Source organism: Sebastes fasciatus, chromosome 16 (assembly GCF_043250625.1).
Source record: "Sebastes fasciatus isolate fSebFas1 chromosome 16, fSebFas1.pri, whole genome shotgun sequence".
Taxonomy (NCBI): domain Eukaryota; kingdom Metazoa; phylum Chordata; class Actinopteri; order Perciformes; family Sebastidae; genus Sebastes; species Sebastes fasciatus.
The window spans coordinates 1,906,506-1,924,240 of NC_133810.1; the positions used below are offsets into that span (position 1 = coordinate 1,906,506).

The window sequence follows — 17,735 nt, forward strand, 5'->3', positions numbered from 1 at the left end:
AACAGATGATTCAGTCTTTATCATTCATAACATGTAGAAATTAATCCAGTAAACGTGCCACAGATTCTTTCTTTACATACAGATCTACATAACATCTGGAAAAAATATAATTACCCTTTTATCCTCACAACTTTGTCACCAGCTCCTTTTAAATGTCTTCTTTAGTGCTTTAAAGAACCAGAAAAAAAAAGAAAAATATATATATATATAATCAGGTGCAGAGGACATTGTAAATAAAAAAGAAATCCTTTGAGATAAAGATAACAGATGTCATAAACATGAATCATCCTGTAAGACATACACACAACCCTTAATATACATTCCGACTCCATTAAATCTCTGAATTCCATACTTTAAAAAGATATATGTTTTATTTTCAAATTTTATGTTTTATATTCAGGATACATGTACACAACAAAGAAAAAATAATAATAAAAAGAAGAAAAAAATTAAAATTGAAAAAAAGAAAAGAAAAAATAATAAAAAAATAAATTAAAAAATTAAAATTAAAAAAAATATTAATTAAAAAAAGAAAAAAAAAAAAAATCATATTTCATTTTCAAATGTTCAGTTTTATATTCAGGATAGATGTAAACAACAAGACAAAAAAATACAAATGACTACAAAATTATAGGCCTAAAGAAAAATTCAAAAAATTCTATTAAAAAAAATTACAATTAAAAAAAATTACAATTAAAAAAAATAATAATAATAATAAAAATTTAAAAAATCGTATTTCATTTTCAAATTTAAAATAATACAAATAAATTAAAAATAATAAATAAGGAATAAAAATTCAAATTAAAAAAAAGAAATCGTATTTCATTTTCAAATGTTTTATATTCAGGAAACGTGAACAAGACAAAAAAAAAGAAAAGACAAAAAAAATATAGGCCTAAAGAAAAAAAAATAATAAAAAGAAGAAAAAAAATTAAAATTAAACAAAATTGAAAAAAAAGAAAAGAAAAAATAATAATAAAAAAAAATTAAAAAAAAAGAAAATTGAAAAACAAATTTAATTAAAAAAAGAAAAGAAAAAAAAATCGTATTTCATTTTCAAATGTTCAGTTTTATATTCAGGATAGATGTAAACAACAAGACAAAAAAATACAAATGACTACAAAATTATAGGCCTAAAGAAAAAAAAATAATTAAAGCAAATTTATTAAAAAAAGATTACAATTAAAAAAATAATAATAATAATAAAAATTTAAAAAATCGTATTTCATTTTCAAATGTTCAGTTTTATATTCAGGATACATTAAAACAACAACAGACTAGAAGCGGAGTGAGCCGCCATGTTTCGGCCTCATGTTGCTGTGTTGGGTAACATCCGGGTACATTATGTAATAACAAACTCACACTGCTTCGATCTGATTGGCTCGTTCGCGTGGCCGTTATTGTTTCTAACCAATGAGAACCAAGAGCCCGGTCACACGGCCTACAACCAGCCAATGGGGCTTCACTGACGTCAGGTTATCATTCCGCGTGACGCATGAGGCCGTCCGTTAACAGTTACCAGTCGCCATCTTGTGCGTCGTCTCTAACGGGCGGAAAGCGGCTGAGTTACACCCCGAGACGAACCCCACTAACCGGGTATCGGTCACCAGCAGTTAGCTGGAGGAGTTGATGGACTGCCTGCTACTCGCTGGGTATGGTATTGTAGGTGTGAGCTGCTCGGAGATGGAGGATAAAGCCGGGAGAGAAGACGCCTGCGGAGACTACCAGTCCTCTCTGGAAGACCTGACATTCAACAGCAAGCCGCACATCAACATGCTCACCATCCTGGCGGAGGAAAACCGGCACTGCGCCAAGGATATCGTCGCTATTATTGAAGCGCAAATAAGCAAGGTTTTTATACATATAGAATCCTTTACATTTCAGATGTTTAGATGTGTTGGTGTTGGAGTGATGGAGTTAGAGGAGCGGAACATGGCGGCTACAACATGGCGGCTAGTGGATGCTAACGATGCTAACGGCTAGTGATGAGCGCAACCAGGGCCAATGGGAAGCAGGCTGCGTCACGCGCCAACGCCGCGTCAGAGCTCCGGGGGGGGGTGCGCATGCGCAGTAGAATCTGGTCTGCACTTTTTATTTTTAAACAAAACCAACATAAAATTAATTTAAAAAAACAAAACACGCGAGAGTTTGACAATAATTTCACCTAAAAAGTTTAAAGATATTGCATACATTCATTGTTTTCATTGCTTTTTTGTTTTGTGAGGAAGAAATTGTGACAGATATAGATCCATTTCTTTCATAATTTAAATTTTTAAAATAAGTTTATTTTTGTTTATAGCTTATATTGTTTATTTCATATTGGTAGAATTTTTGTTTTGTTATTATTATTATTTTATTCTAACGTTTTTATCTATTCTTTTTGTTATTATACTTATTTGCACCAATTCCTAGTGTAGACCTCTTACACCTGGCAATAAACACCATTCTGATTCTGATAAATACAAATACATTTTTTTTGTAAATTTACACTTGTGAATGTGGAATTTAGCGATAATTAAAATTAAATTAATAAGAAAAACTGCATTACTGTCTTTGTCACTTTAATCATAGCAACAAAATATAATATTTCTATAGTACAGTGCAAAATCTGAGAAAATGTTAACAAGTATAACATTTACATCTTTCCACAATTCACATGTAAATCTGGTCTGCACTTTTTTTTTAATTTCGAAATGACAGTATCCATAGCAACAGCAGAAAACATTAAAATCATTTACATACAGAAGAAGCATAAACATAAACAAAGAGTTGTGTCAAACATAAAAAGGACAACAGAAATGAAAGAAAACCAACATTAAAAAAAACACAATAAAAATATATAAATAAATAGATAATAAAAAAGACCACACGCATTGTAAAAAATATTTTATTTTTATTTTTAATAATTAAAAAAATAATAAAAAGGACAACAGAAATGAAACAACCAACATAAAAATAAATAAATAAAAAAAGACCACGCAGTGTATGACAATAATTTCACTTAAAACATTAAAGATATTGCATACATTCATTGTTTTCATCGCTTTTTTGTTATGTGAGGAAGAAATTGTTGACAGATATAATTCCATTTCTTTCATAAATACAAAGAAATTAGGCTTTTTTTTTTGGTAAACTTACACTTGTGAATGTGGAACTTCGCGAGAATTAAAATTAAATTAATAAGAAAAAATGCATTGCTGTCTTTGTCACTGTAACCGTAGCAACCAAATATAATATTTCTATAATACAGTGCAAAATCTGAGAAAATGTTAACAAGTATAAAATTGACATCTTTCCACAATTCCCATGTAAATTTACAGGACCAGAATAAATGAGAGCAAGTTTCAGGATGTGATTCGCAGAAGGAACAATTTACATCTATGTCACTCTGCAAGAAATGTTTCCCAAATTGAACCAATCATAACGCACGACCGCAGCTTCAGTTCCACTGCGCATGCATCATACCCCAAGACCTGTGTCCCAGCCTCGTTCTATAGGCCTTAATGGCGGCTAGCGTCACGTTCCACCACATGTCAGCCGAGTTAACGCTGCGGTACATCCCGCTGCTTAGCGACACTAACTGATCCGAGTAGCTTTATTATTAAAGTGGAAATTATTCATATATTTAGTTTGCTTTAAACAAGAGAGGATTCTTGAGCAGTTAACCGAAACTCGACGCACTGACGTAAAACTAGATTTGAGTTAAACGGAAGTGAAAATCCACCATAAAGTAGCTAAACATTAAAGGTCCTATATTATAAAAAAGTTAGATTTTCATGTTTTTTTATTATAAAGCAGGCTTAAGTTCTGTATAAATACTGTGAAAGTATCGAAACACTCAATCCGCAGGGAAATACACACAGCCCGTATTCAGAAACTCTGCATTTGAAACAAGCTGTCAGGATTTCTGCCCATTTGTGTATCACAAATATACAATATTTAGACCCTTTAAACAATTTTATACTTAAACATTCTAAATGTGTTCCAGTTTAATCCTGGTTGCAGTGTATGGGAATGTCATCAGCTGACAGGAAGTAAACATGGACCCAAGCTGTTGCCTAGCAATGCAATTCCGTCAAAATGCGCTAAAACGGAGCGTTTCAGACGGAGGGTAAATACAGGTATATTCAGGCCGACAGTATGAGGAACATAAAGTTGTTTTTAAACATTACAGCATGTAAACATGTTCTACTAGAAACACAAAATACAAGTATGAACCTGAAAATGAGCACGATATTGGACCTTTAAAGGTCTGAATTGTGTTTTCTGTTGAATATCACCATGAAGTCAATCAGTCACTTGGAGGTTTAAAATGCTTTTAAATGCTGGTTTAAAGACTCAACGGTATTGTTGGCTTACTGAGTGTGTTTTCAGCCTTAAATCAGTCTAAGTGTGTTTCTGAAGTATAAGACAACCTTTAAGAACAATAAAAAGACTTGATTGAAGCTAATTTATCAATAAAACATGTCCTAGATTGATTTATCACAATGAACAGCTTTAACTCAAGCGATAACTGGTGGACTCTGGTTGATAATAAATAGTATAGTTTGGCCTTATGGACAAAGAGATGCTATCTTTTAAAATGTATATAATGAGTCCAGGAAGTAGGACAGTCCTCGACTAAAGACATTCTTAATCGACAAAGAATGACACTTTAGCACCACCTTGTGTTTTACCAAAGATAAGCTCATAAGTTTCTTCAAGTCATTCAGCATGGAAAAAGCATAAAAACACAACTAATGATCTAAAGAAATCTTAGTGGACTTCCAGAGGAGGCAGGCAACCAGGAGGTTAAACGAGGTGGTTTAGTTTACGGTGGATTTTCACTTTAGCAGCTCTGATTTATTCGCAGAAGTATTTTGAACGTCCGTCACAGTAATTTTCTTTACATCTGCTGACAGAGGCCAGACCACACCGACGTTTTTCAGTCTAATTTATTGTCGGGTATCTATTGTTGGACACCGGAGACGTGGCCTCTTTTTTTAAAGCGCCTTTTACCTTCCATAGAAATGCATCTCAGTCAGCAGTTTGCCTCAGTGTTACACAACAACAAAGCTTTGGTCGGTTTTTCTGCATTAATTCACTAGTAAATCTTGAATTACTGAAATGTCATTGAATGGTTATAATGTTATAATAAAAAATGTGAAATGTGCTTTTTGTCATTTTTTATTTCGCAGTGTAATTTATTGGTATGACTCTGGTTTACATTTACTGACACGGCCCAGTCTGACTCGGCTGGTTTCGGACTGGTTGTACAAAACTCAGCTGCACAAGTTTACTAACAGTATCTGCCAAAGAGTTTTAAAAGCAGCTTCACAACTAAAATGGGTTACTAATGTTTTTTTAACAACCGAAGGGAGAAAAAAAGGGTAAAACTTTGAAAGAGCGAGTGATTAAAACTCACTGACATTAAAGAGTAAAAGTCGCGATGTGTCGTCTGGGTAAAGTACAAAGAGTGGTTTAAGGAAAAAACCCTCTTTGGAGGTAAGAGGACTGCACTCTGTGACCTGTTTTTTTTACCCATAATGCACCGTGGACATGTTTATCTCCCCTGACTTTGGGATTATCTTCCTGAGATACAGAACTGATTGAAGATGACTGTTTTTTTGGACTGTTGTGGTCGAGCCTTCGGTGCGATTACAAACTTTATTGGAGTATTTTTCCTCACTTTTATTTTGATTCCAGAAAGAAGAAAACTCTTTTGGACTGTTGGCTGATTTTCCATCACGTGTGTCACCTTTTTCCTCACTTGACACCAACTTTTTTTGGCTTTTTTTTCACACAGCGGGTGGTGAGGGCGAGGGTAGCCTCTGTTATTCCTGTCAAAATGTGATTAATTTGTTCTGAAATGTTGATTTTAACCCCTGTTGTTTTCTAAACTTGTCGAGTTCTCTATTACTCCAGGCCCCATCTGCCGAGAAGCTTCCAGTTTTGTACTTAGTGGATTCCATAGTGAAGAATGTTGGAGGAGAGTACCTTGCAGTGTTTGCTAAAAACCTAATCACTTCATTTATATGTGTCTTTGAAAAGGTAAAGTTCTCTTTGCTGCCGTTTACAATATTTAAGCACTAAAAATCTTAGCTGCCCACTTCACTTCCCTCCTGTTTGTTGTGTTGCTTGCTTCTTATGTGTGATCTCCTGCACTCTGCTCTTTTATACCATAACGTAGTCCTGCTAATAAAAGTGGGAGGGTGGGCTCATGCTTTTTGAAATATTAATATTAAACTTGTCTAGAATTGCTATTTTTAGTTGTAATGAAGTGCTTACTCTTGCTGTGATGCTCAGAGTTTTTTTGTTGGTAGCTGTGGACCAAGTTATGTCCTCTGTTTGTAGGTGGATGAAAACACTAGAAAGAGTCTGTTCAAGTTGAGATCGACGTGGGACGATGTGTTTCCTCTGAAGAAACTGTACGCGCTGGATGTCCGGGTCAACTCTGTGGACCCGGCATGGCCCATCAAGCCGTTGCCGCCCACCGTCAACGCCAGCGCCAGCATTCACGTCAACCCCAAGTTTTTAAAACAGGTGTGTATGCGCTGCAAAAAAACACCACATCAGAACCACTGGGACTGGGCTTTGTTGATCTTCACATTGATTTGTTGGTGGTACTTTTTAGTCGCTGGAACTACTTTTCAAGAAACTAAAAGGTTCATTCAGTCCGCTGTTGTCTGCGTTTCCACCGTGGTCTAAAGATCTGTGAATAGGGATGCACCGATACTGTGCTCATGTGCTCGTATTCGCAAAACTGCTCCGATACAACGGCACCGATACCACTTTGTGGTGGTGTGCCCGACCCCACTGGGCTGGGATCCCACCTCAGCCGGCGCGCGCCGGCCCCCACTTTTATTGCTCCACGCGGTTTTGCACCCTCTGACTAGTGTGTGTGTGTGTGTGTGTGTGTGTAAGACCGTGTCTGTGTTTCAAGACGGGTTGGGTGGGTTGCAGACATCGCCGAAGACTCCTGGTGCCTTTTATGCGGGCCGGGCCCTGCCCTGGGGGAACGACGCGGCTGGGGCACTGAGGACAGTCCGCCCCGGTTGACAGTCACACCGGGAGCAGGGAGCCCCGTCCCTCCCTGAAAAAAAAGCGGTATTGGTGCATCCCTAGTTTTGTCTCACTGCGACGATATTTACTGCTGCCCGTTGGATGTAACGAATGAAATGAAACTAAGAGCGTCCGTCTCCACAGTAAATCATCTGTCGAGTGTTTGATGGTTATTTATTTGTGCTTTAGAACGTAACCGCCACGAAACAATCAGAAAATCACATTATATTCTTTCATAAACAGCACCGCCGCACTGTCTCTTCTACCTCTATCTGTTTTTAAATGAGTCGTGAAGCCGACAGCAGAGCCTAACTTTACTTTTAATGTTATTAAACAAAGAGAAATGTTCTTCCCTCGATACTGGAGTACTTCCTTGTTTTATGAATGAAGCGGTACAGTTGAAGCACTTGTGCTGCGTGTTTGACGGTCATCCCTGCAAACTACCTCAACGGTTCCTGTACTTACAGAAAGTACTACCCTCGACCAGGGCCCTTTTTGGGGGGGTAAATGAGCTTAATGTAGACACTGGTCCCTGCCGTTGTAAGGCAGTGAGGTCCTCAAAAGGTTCTTAGTTCTGGGGGGAAAGTTCCTGCGGTGTTAAAAGTACTGCACACTTTTCTTTTCAGATTTTCTTCAGAAAAAAAAGAACAATCTTGTTCTCACTTGCGTTTAGTTCATTTTAGCCCGTGGATTTTATATAAATGTGTTTTTTACCTTGTTGCATAACTTTATTTGTGGGTTACCCGGAGAGTATAGGGCAGGACTCTGGGTTACAGTTTGGCCCTTTTATGAGTTGGGATGTACCGATACGGGATCGGATATCAGTGACAATTGGGCCGATCTATTCAATTCTATGTTTATATACTATGTACTGGCATTTTAATTCCTGTTTAAGTTTGGACCAGTTTGTCGCTGCATTAAAAAGGTTTACACTTGAATTGTAATTCCTGTTAATTTTGAAGATTTCTACCAAGTTGCCGGTGTATGATTTATTATTTAATACAATTCAGTCAAATTGAAGTCAGGCCTGATGTTGCCTTCCACATAAAGAATGATGAGTGAGGCACACAGCTTATTAATGAAACACTGGTATCGGATCAACCGGTACCTAAAGCCCAGGTATCGGGACTGAAACGGTCAGGTCGGTGCATCCCTGTTCATGAGCCGAGATGTAGTTGAGGTCAAGTCGGTTATTGAAGTTAACTAACGGCTTTCTGTAACCTTCGCCGTGTCTCCAGTCTGAGGAGGCGCCCTCTCCGCAGCCTGCGCCCACTCAGCCGCCGGCTCCGCCGCCACCACCGGCGCCGCCCGCTCCCCAGCCGGTCCCGGTCCCGGTCCCCGTCGTCAGCCCGTCCAGCCTGACCCAGGAGCAGCTGATCCGACAGCAGCTGCTGGCCAAACAGAAACAGCTTCTGGAGCTTCAGCAGAAGAAGATCGAGCTGGAGCTGGAGCAGACCAAAGCACAGCTGGTAGGACGAACGAGGGCCGGGGGCGCCGTTCATATTCACTTAGCTCTGATTATCCACGCGTAAATCTCTTATCAAAGTATGTTGAATACAAAAAGCAGCTGTATTTTCGGCAGGTTCAGGCTCTTATAAACAGTCATCTGTATTTTCTGATTTCATTTAGCCGCGGAACTTCCATGTTTATTTGTAATATTCTGTCCTACCGCTGAAACAAAAGCACCAACCGTTGTTTGATGTGTCTGCAGGCGGGTGGATTTGTGATCCCGACTCCGGTCTCCACTGCAGCACAGAGCATGTCGGCGAAGACCACCAGCCAACCTGTTCCCGTGGTCCGACCGTGGATCCCTCCTCAGACGCAGACGGACGCTAAATCGACCACCAGAGACCCCCGTCTGAACCGCACCGGCCCGCCGGCTGCCTCCCAGTCCAAAGAGCAGCCTGCCGGGAAGAAAGATGGCCCCGCCACAACAGGAAGTCCTGCGCTGACACCTGAGAAATCCACCCGGCCAGACAAGGTCCGAACACCGAGGAAAGAAGTGTCAGAGGAGAAGCCCAAGTTGAAGCCGCCGTCTCCGATGGTCAAAAGCGTCCAGAGTAAAAACAAACAGACGGAGGCCGAGACTCAGAAGTCAGCTGACGGCACGAAGAAAGATCCCAGGCTGAAGAAACGCACGCAGGACAAGACCGTAGAATCCAAAGACGAGGACGTGAAGGAGAAGAAACGCTGCACCGACAAGAAGGAGCGAGAGGAGGCGGCGGCCCGAGTTGCCGATCTTCAGAGGTTCAACAAGGGCAAGATGGTGAACGGCTCGGTGCCCAAACACGACCGCGCCGAGTCCGCAGAGAAGCCCGAGTTCAAGACCGGAGGCAACGCCCGGACACATGCCAGGAAACGCACCCGCTCGCGGTCCAGGTCCCGCTCCCCCGCCTCCTCCCCGAAGAGGAAGGACAGGCCCAAAAGCAGAGCCAGGAGCAGCTCCTTGTCCCCGTCACCGTCGCACAAACTCGGCAAACCCAGGAGGGTCCGCGCAGACGAACCGGAGCACGGCAAGCCTGGCCGAGGGGACCGGCTTGTGCTCAAGAAGAACCAGTCGGAGAGCAGGAGGTCAAAGAGGCCGGCGGAGGACCGGCACTCCGAGTCCAGAGACTCTCATTCTCCACGGAGCCACGACGGCGGCGGAGGGGAGGTCAAGGAGGCTCCTCACCGCTGGAGGAGCGGCTGGGAGGAGAACAAACAGTGAGTCCACGTCTCATATTTCACCCTGTTGTGTTCACAAACTGATCTTAACAAACCGGACATCTAATATCTGGATTCAAATGAACTTTAATCAGATCGTTCCTGATTTTAGGAATTTTACCAAATTCAGACTTAATTTAAAACGTCTTGTACGGCTGCTTGAGTGTTTTAATGCGAATAGATTAATCATTTATTCATATTTAAAGAGAAAATGACAAAACATTTGCTGATTGCAGCTTCTCAAATGTGAGGATTTACTTCTTTTCTTTGTGATTTATGATAGTAAACCGAATATTTTTGTGTCTTTTTGGATTACAGGGAAATTTATAACCGTATTTTTTACAATATTCTGACATTTAAAAAAACGTAATAATCAATTAATCGAGAAATAATAATAATCTTTTGTTATAAATTTTGGTGGTGAGCAGGGCTGCACATGATTTTTAATATTTTACATTTTGACCAATAGTCTTAAAACTAAAATATATTGAATATGCAGTTGTGTACAGCAAATCCTCACATTACACACCTGTAGTGGTCATTTTTATTTGATAGAAAATACTAATCCTTTTTGCTTGCAAAGGACAGAAATGTCTTTGGTGTGCATGTTTAGAATCTGCTATTAAAAAAGTACATTAAATACAACATGACATCCTGACAGGACACATTAAAACACAATAGAAATGACATGAAAAGGAGCAGCCGGTACTGAGTGATGGTTAAATAAATAGATATATAAACAAACAATTGATGTCCTCACTAACTCAAATATTTCATGGCGACGGGGACAAATGTATTTTGAAAGCTGTTTTTCTTTGCTCGGGGACTGTGTACCTTTGACCTGACCTGACCTCTGGATTTAATCTATAAACCAAAAGTCACTGATTGATTTTTCCTCTTCAGTCCGAAGCTGCCGGAGGAGTCTCACGTGAAGCCGGCACCTCAGAGACACAAACAGCAGTACGGCACCCCGACTCGCCCCACCACCCCCCGAACCTCCAAGCACCGCCTCAGCGTGGACGCCAACCTGCAGATACCTGAAGCCCTCAACACCGCCTCCAAGAAGGACCTGCTCCGGAGGGTACGTCACAAACACCGCCACACCGAGACTACTGCAGGAGGACGAGACGGCTGGCTAACGCTAGCCGTCTCGTGACGAAGTCATTGTAAAGCTCTCTTGTTCCAGTGTTCCTCTTGATCTTCCTCTAACGTCCCGTCTCTCTTCCTCCCTGCAGGCCAGTAAGCGTCTGGAGAGCGGCGAGATTTCCCAGGAGGACTTCCTGAACATGGCCCACCAGATCAAACACTTCTTCCAGTACCAGGAGGAGAAGCAGCGCTCCGACAGCTGGGACGACGACGGAGAATTCCCCGCCAAGAAACTGCTGGCCTCGCCCACCGCCGCTCAGCCGCGCCCCCCCCGAGACCGCATGGACCCGGCGGAGGTGTCATACTACGAACACAAGCTCAAACTGAGGAAGACTCAGGTCGCCCACCGAGCCGCCGGGGAGGAGTGGGAAGGCGAGGAGAGCCCGGAGGAGGGGGTCGAGGAAGCGGGGCAGGGTGAGAAGAGCCCCGGACAACCGCTAGCACATAAATACAGCCGGGCGCCACGGGAGAGGCAAGGTGAGCTGAGGGCCATCTGGGGGAATACTTGTTTCTCTTTCCATCAACATGAACAGATTCAGAATATTAATTATTGAGTTTGTGTGAATTTGTTATTATTGTTATTTGTTGTCTGCCGAATAGGCGTAATTTGCCGTGAGCTGGAATGAGCTAGAAACATGAAACTTGTCACAATAACTGGAAATGATGTGCATGTGCTTCTCAAGAACTATGACCCCAATCGACCACATGGTGGCGCTGTAACAATTTTCAAGGCCAGCCCCCTCACACCATAAGTCCCATCAATTTGAAATTTGACAGACATGTGCTGCTGAAAAACACATTTTTGACATCTCCTCCTAAACCGTAGGTCTGATAGCTGGCAAATTTTCTGCGAATCCTTATTGGACCAGACTCATCAAAAGTTGCATAAAGCTTGTTGACACCTCGTTGCGTTTTCAAGATATTGACCAATGAACTGTAAGTCGGCGGGGCTCAGCACATCAATAGACCTAACTTCACAAGCCTTTGGCCCATCGTCTCCAAACTTGCAGCATATGTTCACAAGAGTAGCTGAAACATCCGCTGAAAGTTTCATTCAAATCGGCCACTAGGGGGCGCTTTGAGCGGAAAAAAGGCCACAGCCCGTGAACTTGCGGCTGTAATTCTTCATAGCAGGTGAGAGGAGGAGTAAAGAGCGCGAGGAGCCGCGGCCGCCGCTCGGCCCCATGATCGAGGAGTACAACCACGGTAAAGAGTTCCCCACCCTGAAAGCTCTACCGGGCCTTCGCTTCAGGAGGAGAGCCGACCCCAGAGAGCCCAGTGAGTCCACCGCTCCACAACCGATCCATCATGTGTTTTTTAATCTGCTTTAAAACTGATCTGTGAAGCCAAAATATTATCTGTTATCTGTCGTCTTTATCCACAGAGAGGTCAGAGGTCAGGTTCTGGAGCTGCGGGGTGTCAGGGTCTCGATCAGTGACACTTCAGCAGGGTTAGAGACTCTTCTAAAGAGATCACAGTTTACACATTTAATCAGGGGTGAAGCTCACACACTCACAACCATATAGACGTGCATACGTAGACGCCGCATTGGACGCTGCAGCCCGTTGAGGCGTTACGTCAATGTGGGCGCCATCGACATAAAGTTATCTGGGCATCAATACGGCAGCGATGTCGTCGTTAACGGATCGAAATGATGCCGAAATAACTACATGCTAATGCCGATTTGTAAAAAGTCTGAATTCATGTTTTGTCAGCTCCGTCCGCAAGACGACATTCAAACAACTTTTAAAACGCTTGTTTTCTGAATGGAGTCTGGATCAATCAGTGCGCCGGGGGAAAACTTTGGTGTGACTATGAGAGTCTTCAAACTGGGTTTTCCTCAGGATCTCATTCGTACTTTGAATATGTAAATTAAGATGCTTCTATACATTGCAGACAAACACTGATTATGATTAGTAAAACATCCTCGTAGATCATAAACCCTTTCATTTGTGATGCACCAATACCGATACCAGTATCGGGTCCGATACTCTGCTCATGTACTCGCAAAACGGCTTAGAGCCGGTCGTGCCCCCACGCACCGCCTCGTATGTGGGACTCCCCAGCCTGCCGTGTGTCGCTCACACCCTCCAGCTGGCTGTTAACGAGGGTCTTTAGACACAGAGAAGTACTCGTATCGGTACTCGGTATCGGCGAGTACCCAAATGTAAGTACTTGTACTCGGTATCGGTGCATCCCTACCTTTAATATAATAACGACTCGTTGAAATCGTTTTTTGAAATGTAGACGTTATGGTGCTTTTTATCCAGAAAAAGGGGCAGCTCCCCCGTTCACTAGTATTTGTTTACGGGCCAGTCTTGCCAGGTCCAATATGGCGCCCACGTTGACGTAAGATCCAGGAGTCGATGCGGCGTCTACTATATACAGTGTCTGCTCACTGCTACATCAGTAGAATCCGATCCAGTTCACACGGAGAGACGTAGTCAGTAGCTAGTTGGAGAGAAGAAGAACGTTATCTAGATCTCTTCTCTGTAGTTTCTATCTTCAGTTTATTGGAAGTCAAACATTTAAAATCATGATTTGAATGTTCTAAAATGTTCTGAGTTTCACTGTCGGTCAGAAAACGTCTTCATGAGTTTGTGTCTGTTGTTTCCAGGTGAGAGAGAGTGGACCTCGCCGCTGACGGAGCGGCAGCGCTTAGACGAACACGAGGAGCCAAAGAGCGGCTATGACGCTCCGCGGAGGTACGGCCCACCCGCCGACTCCAGGAACCAGCAGGGCCCCCCGCTGCCCGGCACCGTGGTCCACAGGAAGTCTCCGAGCCCGGCCGGTCTGGACGCGCCAACGCCTCGGTTTGAGCGTGAGCGCCTGTCGCCCTTACACCAGAAAGACTCGGCAGAGATGAGCCCGATCCCTCGCTTCGAGAGCCCCAACAGCGAGCACTCGGACGATGGGCCCCTCAACCTGGAGGCCCCCCCCCCTCCGCCTCCCCCCAAATCCATCCTCAAGGCGCCGTCCCGCGTCGGACAGCTGTCCTCCGTCCGACAGCACAGCGAGTCCCCTGGACACACACCTCCGCATGACGGAGGACACCCCCCGCCCCGGTACGACGGGCCCGGACACATGGGCCCCTCCAGACCACAGCCTCCCGGGTGGTACGAAGGCGGCGGCGGCGGCCCCGGGCGCTACGATGACTCGTCCCGGTTTGAAGGGCCTCACCACCAGGGTCCCGGCAGGTTCGACGGTGGCGTTCCGCCTCATCACAATATGCCAGAGAGGTTTGACGGACCCCACATGTCTCACGGTCCAATGAGAGGCGGAGACGGCATGGGCCGCTTCGACGGTCCACCTCACCCTCAGGGGCCCGGGAGGTTTGACGGTCCTATTGGTCAGCAGCCCCCGGTGAGGTTTGAGGGCCCTATGCAGCGCTTTGATGCACCGCGGCGCTTTGAGAACAATATGGCTCCCGGTCCCGGATCTGGACCGATGGGCTTCCAGCAGCAGCGGCCCATGCGCTTCGACGGCCCTCCAAACCAGATGGGCCCGATGAGGTTTGACGGTCCGATGCACTTTGAGGCCCCCAGTCAGCCCGGACCCAGGTTCGACATACCCAACGTGCCCCATCAGGGCGGGCCCCCACTCTACGAGTGCCCCCCCGGCCAGCAGGGCCTGCGGTTCGCTCCCCAACACAACCTGCAGCAGCCCATGAGGCCGATGGCCCCGCCCCACTACGACAACCCCATCGCCCCCCCGCAGAACTTCAACATGGCCCCCCAGCGCTTCCCCGAGCCCATTAACACTCAGTTCCCCGCCGGGCTGATGGCGTTCTCCGCTCAGTCCAACCTGCAGCCGGCAGGAAACTTCAACATGCAGCCGGCGCCGCCGTTCAACCAGCCGGGCACCGCCCCCTTCTACAACCCCGCTGCCCCCGCTGGCGCCATGCAGCAGCCGGTGAGTCACACGGTTCACAAATGAACAGGCAAAACGTCTGCTTCCCTCTCGGTGTGATGCTCCATGAGAGTCTTCAAACCCTTCAGGATCTCATTCAGACTCTGAAGATGTGAACTCAGATGCATCTTTACGTTGCATCCAAACTTCTTCTGATTATTAAAAGGTTCTCTGGTTGTTTGTTTGCAGGTCAACATGTTGGGGAACCTCAGCCAGCCCTTCCTGCCTTCGAACCCAGTGCCTTTCGGACAGCAGAGTGAGTTCATCCTCCTGGTTTTAATGTGTCTCTAACTGGTCTTGTGTCTCTAACTGGTGTTGTCTCTAACTGGTGTTGTGTCCCTGCAGTTGGACAGGTCGCCCCTCCAGAGAACCACTTCGGTCAGGTCGACGTCAACGACCTGCTGACCAAACTCATCTCCAACGGCATCATCAAACCCTCGCAGCCCGACGCTGCGCCGACCCCCAGCGCCGGTCAGTGAAGCCGTCCTCGCGTTGCTGCTGTTTTTGTATTTTACATTATTTGGACGTTAAAATAATTAGAATTTTGTTTTCCAGAACCGACTTCAACACCTCCGACAGCTCCTCCGCCCGTGGTGGTGGAGGAGGAGGAAGAGGAGTTAGAGGTGGAGGAGGAGGACGAAGATCTCCCAGACCTCACCGGCTTCAAAGTCGACGACATGAAACCGTGAGTGAACGAGTCGACTTCAGAGATGAAATGATCGGCAACTATTCTGATAGTTGATGGTCATAATGTGAAACATTCTGATTCTGGTTCAGCTCCTCAAATGTGACCTTTTTTCATCATTTCTTCAAGTTTCTTAATGAATTGATCATGACTCGTTATTTGCAGCCGTAGTCGTCTGTTCCACGATGTTGTTGTGAAATAGAATGAGCTCCACGTGGTCTGACATCAGTGTTGTGACACATTCTGCCCCCCCAGGCGTTACGAGAGCGTGGTGACCAAGCTGTACTCAGGGAACCAGTGCTGCCTGTGCAGCATGAGGTTCACCGCCACTCAGACCGACCTGTACGCCGACCACCTGGACTGGCACTTCAGGCAGAACCACGCCGGCAAGGTCGCCAGCAAGAAGATCACACACCGCCGCTGGTACTACGGCCTCAGGGTGAGAACATCTCTACGTACGCACTGACCTTTAAAACAGATGACGGTCGTCCCCATGTTTAAACTCATCTGTGTTTGTGTGCGTCCGCCATCAGGACTGGGTCGAGTTCGAGGAGATCGCCGACCTGGAGGAGCGAGCCAAGAGTAATTTCTTTGAGAAGGAGAGCGAGGAGGATCTTCAGAAGAGCCAGGCGGCGCAGAAGGAGAAGGAGTTCCAGAGCGTGAAAGCCACCAAGGACCAAGTGGGAGAGGTGAGACTCACGGTTCAGCTGATTGATGTTACTGAAGATTCCCAATAATAGAAATCCACCATGTGAGAGATCAGAAATAAAACAAACAAGTCACATGTTGTTGTTTTTCCTCCTGCAGTTGTGTGAAATCTGTCAGGAGGCGTTTGAGACGTACTGGGTGGAGGAGGAGGAGGACTGGTTCCTGAAGGACGCCCTCAGGGTGGACGAAAAGGTACGACACGCCGCCGCCACCAAGACTCTCACTAAATATATTAGTAGAATGTCAGAATAATAATAATAAAATATCAGAATAATATTGGTAAACAGAAATATTTAAAAAAATAAAAGGTAAATGTTGCTAAAATGTAAGAAGAATCTTGGTAAAGGTGAAATATTAGTAAAATTAACAAAAATATTGATAAAATGTCTGAAAACTTTGTAAAAAACTGATGTGAATGTTTGTTTTCTCTCGTCAGAACTTCCATCCTGCCTGTTTTGAAGATTATAAAAATGTAAGTAACCGATGAATGAATAAATATAAATACTAATAATTCAGAATTAAACCTCAGATGTTTGACGTGCTGCCGTTTGTCTCCTCAGACGTCGTCGTACCTCGACGTCACGCCGTCGCCCAACAAGCTGCTCACTGATCACCCGCTGAGCGCCTTCATAAAGACCGAAGAGGAGGAGGAGGGCGCTTCCTGTGTTGTTGCCGCCGCCGCTGCTGCCGCTGCCGCCGCCGCCACTGCTGCTGCTTCCGCTGCGGCTGCTGCCATCGCCACCGCCGCTGCCTCAGTCAAACAGGAAGTGAAGACTGAGGCGTGCGAGCTCCCTGATGTGAAAGAAGAGGAAGAGGAGGTTTTAACAGACGAAGTGCAATGTGACGAGAATAAAGCGTAAAGCTCCACGTTTTTTGTTTTTTAGAAGAAACGTTGATTTTAGCGTGCGGAGGCGGCGTCCTCCTCAGCGACAATAACTTGAATACATTTTTGTATTTGGATCGTGCGCGACCATTTCAGGTCTCCTGTTTCTCTGTGAATTAATTTAAAGAACAACTGTTGTGTTTCCTTTTGGCTCAGAGATGTAAATGATTTAATTTATAAATTAAAGTATTTTTGGTATCTCTGGTGTGGAACAGCTGCTGTGTGCTTCCTGTTGACGCTCTGTAAATACTTGATTATTGATTATTGATTATCGACGGGTAGTTTCAGGTGTTTAAAGGTAAGCATCATCCGATCGGACGGCCGAAGACTCCGCCTGCTCTCCACCGATCGTTTCTCCGGAGGATCCGAGTCGTCGTCTCCTTTTTGTTTCTCGTTGTTTTCTTAAATAAAAGAGTCTGAAACTAGTTTGTGTGAAGCTGATTTCACTTTTCTGTCATTTAGGTTCAAACGTACAAATCAAATAAAGGTTCTAGTTGATTCAACGTCTCTGCTCTGATTTATTTCATCTCAACCACTCCTTTCTTTTAAAGGTCTTAACATGAGACGTGACTTTCTCTTCTTTTTGCTGTTCTTTACTCTTTCTGTCTTCATCTTTCTTTTTTTCTCGTCTTTCTTTTTTGTGTTTCTTTTTTTCTTTCT

At 44.3% G+C, this 17,735-nt stretch overlaps 1 protein-coding gene across 6 annotated transcripts; it reads left to right on the forward strand.

Annotated features, from left to right (window-relative positions):
* The first annotated feature begins 1,560 nt into the window (after nucleotides 1-1,560).
* On the forward strand, nucleotides 1,561-17,500 carry pcf11 (PCF11 cleavage and polyadenylation factor subunit). Of its 6 annotated transcripts, none has more exons than XM_074611565.1 (18): nucleotides 1,561-1,851; nucleotides 5,905-6,030; nucleotides 6,334-6,522; nucleotides 8,280-8,510; nucleotides 8,753-9,744; nucleotides 10,648-10,825; nucleotides 10,980-11,367; nucleotides 12,022-12,168; nucleotides 12,275-12,340; nucleotides 13,508-14,802; nucleotides 14,989-15,055; nucleotides 15,145-15,270; nucleotides 15,355-15,484; nucleotides 15,740-15,923; nucleotides 16,018-16,173; nucleotides 16,292-16,384; nucleotides 16,629-16,664; nucleotides 16,753-17,500. In XM_074611565.1, the coding sequence occupies exons 1-18, from the start codon at nucleotides 1,630-1,632 to the stop codon at nucleotides 17,050-17,052; spliced, it is 4,926 nt and encodes a 1,641-aa protein (XP_074467666.1). In that variant the 5' UTR covers nucleotides 1,561-1,629; the 3' UTR covers nucleotides 17,053-17,500. The 6 variants fall into 6 exon arrangements, with proteins under 6 accessions (XP_074467666.1, XP_074467667.1, XP_074467668.1 ...); XM_074611566.1 differs by having other exon boundaries at nucleotides 12,025-12,168; XM_074611567.1 differs by lacking the exon at nucleotides 12,275-12,340.
* Nucleotides 17,501-17,735: the final 235 nt, after the last annotated feature.